Source organism: Austrofundulus limnaeus, unplaced genomic scaffold, assembly GCF_001266775.1.
Source record: "Austrofundulus limnaeus strain Quisiro unplaced genomic scaffold, Austrofundulus_limnaeus-1.0 Scaffold989, whole genome shotgun sequence".
Lineage (NCBI taxonomy): Eukaryota > Metazoa > Chordata > Actinopteri > Cyprinodontiformes > Rivulidae > Austrofundulus > Austrofundulus limnaeus.
Window position 1 is genome coordinate 43,026 of NW_013953391.1, and position 5,496 is coordinate 48,521.

The window sequence follows — 5,496 nt, forward strand, 5'->3', positions numbered from 1 at the left end:
AGTTTAGTGTCAATAATTGTATTGGCAATGTAGCCTCTTTCTGCACACATACAAACCAACTCCTGGCACCACCCTCAGCCACGGCTCCACTAGTCTAATGGTCTATGTTATGGACTTTCATGTGGGAGATCAGGGTTCAAATCCAAACTAATGTAACTTTAACAGATAAATCTCTACAAAATTCATATTGTCACACAGTTACCCTTATTAGAGACACCTGCTGACTTGACAAGCATAAGCTGGTGTACAAAACACATTTGAACATTGGTTCATTCTGCAAGTCCATTGCTGCAGGCATGGTACATGGTACAAGGCAATGCACACGTGTTTTTATATCGTAAAAACCCATGTCTAGTTGCCTCTAGTTTTTATTTAAAATAAGTTTCCATTCTCAGCAGGTTTCTAATGTTCTTCTTCTACATATTAAAAAGTTGTTAAACATCTGAGTGGTGCACTACTGCTACTAGTGGTGAGAAAGTGTATTACACCTTATTCAAAATCAATGTGGTCCCACGGCCCTCTGCGGCCCAAAGTTAAAAACTGTTGTTCTTTTGAAGCCCATGGGTTAAGAATCTCTGTTATAGGGCAGGTCATCAAATTTATTTATATTTAATTTATTTTAAATACCAACTTGTTTTAATCAAGACAAAACCGGTAGAGAGAAATTATAGAAAATTTGTGTGAGCAGCCATGATGAAAAAAGAAAAATGAACCTGAAAAAATCCAGCAGCAACTCAATAACTTAAAATAGAAACAGCAGAAATGAGGCCAGGGTCTTCAGTATAAAAAATGTTATTTGAATAAACAGTTCATTAATTTATCCACCTGGAAAATAACTGGACTATGTGTTGTTGATTATTTTGTGTATCTCCTTCAGTCTGAGTCGGAACATTTTTAATAAAAGTTGTTTTAGAAATGTTTTCAGTCAGATTAACTGAGCTTCTTTCTTCTCCCACAGGAGACCAGAATAAACTGCATTCGGATTGCTCGCAAAGGTAAAACCTGCTTTCAGTTCTTTATTTTCTGTGACATTTTAGCATCAGTTGTTGTCACTTTGCCAGAGTTTCAGTATAGCTGAACTATAGCTGTAACAAAAAGTTTCTCTGACCTCTTTGTGTGCCTTTCGGGTGTTAAATGAAGTCATTGCTTTATGGCAGAAGATGCTTCACTATGTGAAAATCTCATAATGTCTGGATTTGTTCCAAGTTAGGTGTTTGTGACAATTTTCAGGTGTGAAAATCTTCAAAATTAGCAGCTTTGCAGCAATAGCTGTATCACAAATCAAAAGAACAATTAGCATTTCTAAATTAGTTCTTCTGTAAAAGATAATTGTTTTTTTTTATCTGTTTTGTGGATGCTCATGCACACACTGTTGGTTCAACCAAACTCCTGTTAAATATTTGTATTGTTTTGTTGCTTTATTATGTCAGCAGTTTAACTGCAAGTCTGTTCTCCAGTCTGATCCAGGCTGTTCGATAGATTGTTTTGGTATTTTCTGCTGACATTTGTGGTCCTGAATGGATAAACATTAATGACTTTGGTGATATTTTCCTCTAGAGCATCATAGTAGATCAAATATTTCACTTATAATGTCTAATGAACAGATTGGGACACAAATATAAATCGACATTTTAGCTCCCAGATGAAAGATTGATCTGATTTGTTGAAGGTGGATCAATAGCACAGAAGTGAAATCTGGGGTTTGGCTCTATATTTTGCTGTATTTTATACAATTTTTGCTGATATTTTGCACTAAATTGATGATTCATACATATCTGTTCATCTATCATTTTTACCTTCTTCTTCTTACTGGGTCAGGGGACTGGTGCCTACCCCCAATGCTTACTGTTCACTTCAAACCGGTCTCCATAATTCTGCTTTTATTTCTAATTATGTCAGTTTTGGTCCTCCATAATGCAGAAGCCTGATAATCATTTATTCAGTCATATCAGGTGTGTTGGAGCAGAGAAACAGGTAAAACTTGCAAAGTTGCAGCCCTCCAGGACCAGGACTGCCCACCCCTGATGTGTAACAAAGTGTGATAAGTCCATGGGGATTTGGAGTATGCACAAACCTTCTGTTGCAAGGCTGTAGTGGTTTAATAAACATGGAGACAGCTTATTGGGGTCTAGGATGGAACGTGGGGTAACTTAGAGATGATGTGCCAAATCCTAATTTCACCTAGGGCATCAAAATGACCCGAGTCAACTCTGTATCCCAGGTCAGTGTTCTAAGTAGTGAATTTATCAAGGGTTTATGTTAGTTTTAGGTCTCCTTCACTAATATTTCCTCATAGATATCACAGAAAGGGTTAAAGGAAACACATCTCTGTTCTCTCTGTTCCACCTGAATCACTGACTGACATTTTGGCGAAGCCCCCCATGGTGCGGTGGGGGGCTCAGAGGACTTTGAAATCTACAACAATGTCTGCTTTTTTCTTCCCTGAGAGAGGGAGGGACCAGGAGTGTTTGCTTGGAAGAGAAGAAGGGCTGATAGAAAGATTTCAGTTCGAGCATTAAGCTGAGTGAGACAGTGGGACTTCTACAGTTTCCATCCTTCCCTCCAACTAAATGAAGTTTGGAGTGTTGGAGAGCAGTGTGGCAGATGAATTGGATTGCCCTCCTTGAACACTTTAATAAGCGAGGAATGATGTCCTACCTCTCTCCTGTCTGCCGGCATGTCACATAAGCAGAGGAAGGTGGGCTGTGGGAGCCATTTTTCCTGTAGTTGTGCATAAATAAGAGTGAGCCAGAGGACACGCTGATGTCGCTTTTGTCTCCAAAGTGGCTCAGAGGTGCCGTTCAAAGCCTTCCTGGCTGTTCCCACACACAGACAGCCAGAGTCAACCCACCGCTGTGGTGGGCGGGAGCTCCATTTTCTTCACTTTGTGTATCTGTCGTCACATGAAATTTGGCCAGAATTTGTTGACAGTGTTTACATGTTCATTATAAATTAAATCCTATTGAAAGATTTACCATTTTATTATGAAAGGCTGTTTTATTATGTCAGCTTAACCAGTGCAAAAGCATCACAGTCACATTTCCCTCTTGGAACATTTGACGTTTTTGCTTAAAATCCTTTTGACAACTCAATGCAGTCTCAACAGAATAAAAATCTCCTTATAGTTTGCTTCTGCTCAGATGTGGAAAAATAGACCTTTATTTCAAACAATTTTAGATCAAAGGTGTCAAAAGATTTTCTGTTGCTCATTCAGTTAAAAAAGTTCATTGTTTATTATTTTATTTTGTATTTTCTTGCACCATACACCCCAAAAACAACAATTGTGGGAATTAAAAAAGAAGCATTTCATGATATAATTCATATTTTCTGCCAAATTTTAAACAATGAATTAGTTCCACTCAGAGTAAGTGTTGGGGGTCATTCCCAGCAATCTTTGGCCCAATATTTATGAAACTGACTCAGCAGATCTGTTCTCGGTCATCTTTTTGAGTAGAGCGATAATGAAACAAACCACTTTCACATGCATGATGTTATTACCGTACTTTTCGGACTATAAGCCGCACCCCCAACATAAAAAAAACAGCACACCCAAAACTGTCGTCAAAAATTGAATTCAACATCAAAACATAAAAAGCAAACCTTTAGGAATTAAAGTTCGGAGGAATACGGTTCATTTAACTGACCTTATTTTGGTAGTTTTCTTTAACAGTTTCTCGTCCAACAAAACGTCTCATTCATCTTCCTCCAACACACTGAAACCATCGAAGTCCTCCTCTTCAGTYTCGGAGTTGAACAAGCTGAGAAAAGCTGCGTCACACAGCGGTATCTGTTGTCCTCCCGGGATAATGCTGGCTCTGAAGCTGTGGTGTCCTCTTCACGTAGCAGTCCAGCCTTTCGCAACCCGGGCCAAGCTTACGTGCAGTGGCTCTATTTCCCTCCTGTTGCGCAATTTCGATAGCCTTCAACTTAAAAGCGGCATCATAGGAAGATCTGTTCTTTCCATGATGAGCGCGTTTGAATTTGAAGAGAAATATTTCATCGTGTCTTTCGAAGATTAATCCGTCGTGTCGTGTCTGCTACTAGCTAAAACAAAATGGCGCTTTCGTCTTCTTCCTTTTATTCGCGGCAACCACACCTCCGGCTAAAGAGCCCCCTGGAGGCTGAAGAAAAAAATCCACATATAAGCCGCCCCGGACTATAAGCCGCATGGTTCAAAGTTCAGAAAAAAATTTGCAGCTTATAGTCCGAAAAATACGGTATGTACTAATCTCTGCAGGAAATTGCACTGATGCTTTGCAAATATAGAAACGATCCACAGAGACCGTTTTGAGTAGAAGCTGTTTTGGGTTGTTGGACTCTGAGTGTACGTCAGATAGAACATCTGTGCCAAACTTCATAAAGATCTGATCATGTTTATGGATATAAAGGCATCGTGTTTGGATTCTTTTACTTAATGCCAGGTGGTAGTTGCAGAGAAACACATTACAATGTTGTAAAATAACAGCCCTTCATTAGACTTAAACAACAACAAAAATCTGAAGTTCCTATGTTAAATAGCTTTGGAGCTATAAGCATTTTTGTATGTCCAGACACCGGCTTTTCAAATAGCCCCCCAACCTAAAATATGGGGTCTATCACAAAACTGTTTGAAAGTGCAGTGTTGGTCGGCCACATCAATCCCCCTATCCACTAGTACCAGTTCAGGCTTGGTTTGGTACGTACGGTTCCAAGCTGTTTCCATTAGGCCAGTTTCACGGAACCAGCCCTTTCTTTAGTACCTACTTTGTTGTGGTTCCAAGCAGTCCCAGTCAACACCAAAATGCGACGTCAGAACGCTGTTTGTCACTGATTGGTTAGGTGGGGAGTCACTAGTTGTGTCCGAGCTGCCTTTACAACTAAAACTCGAGGCGCCATTTTGTTAATCGTAGCAACGACTTTTACAGAGGCAGAACAGAGATCCACACCACGGTACAATGCTGAGGTGCACGAGTTAGCTAGATGAGTCGACTCGCAACGAAACAGTGCTCAAGGAGTTGTTGGAGCTGATGGCCACTCGTGGCTACGAGAGAACCCCAAAGCAATGTCGGGACAAACTGAAAAGGTTGAAATGCGATTACCGCACGATTAAGAGCCACAATGGACAGAGCGGTTCAAACCGGTTCAAACCCACTGCTACATTTAATGGTTACTTACAAACAGCATTACCGCCACCTTCAGGCAAATACATGTGAAGACAATTTTCAGACTGTGGAAATGCCCAAAACACACCCACTGGAACCGGACTGGAACGTCAATGGAAAAGCGACCCGTACCGACACTGACCTTACCGACACTACACTAGGTGGCACTAGTGAAAAAGGGGCACTATAGTCCTACCAAATTTCATGCTGCTAAGTGCAAAGCAGGGGTCATAATCAATGGCAACTATATTCCAAATTTTCAAATGACAGCACATCGTCCCACTCTATAGCATTTTTTTTTTTTTTGATGGCCTCCCTTCTCCCCCTTTAGCCATCCTTTCCACACCATTATTAT

General features: G+C 40.3%; 1 protein-coding gene across 1 annotated transcript in view; it reads left to right on the plus strand.

The window, feature by feature from the left end:
* The window catches only part of LOC106533644 (receptor-type tyrosine-protein phosphatase U), a gene marked incomplete at its 3' end in the record, with an annotated part of 95,638 nt that overhangs the window by 42,657 nt on the left and 47,485 nt on the right, over positions 1–5,496 (plus strand). Inside the window, 1 exon segment of the mRNA XM_014030042.1 lies at positions 959–995. Coding sequence (XP_013885496.1) covers positions 959–995 — 37 coding nt within the window.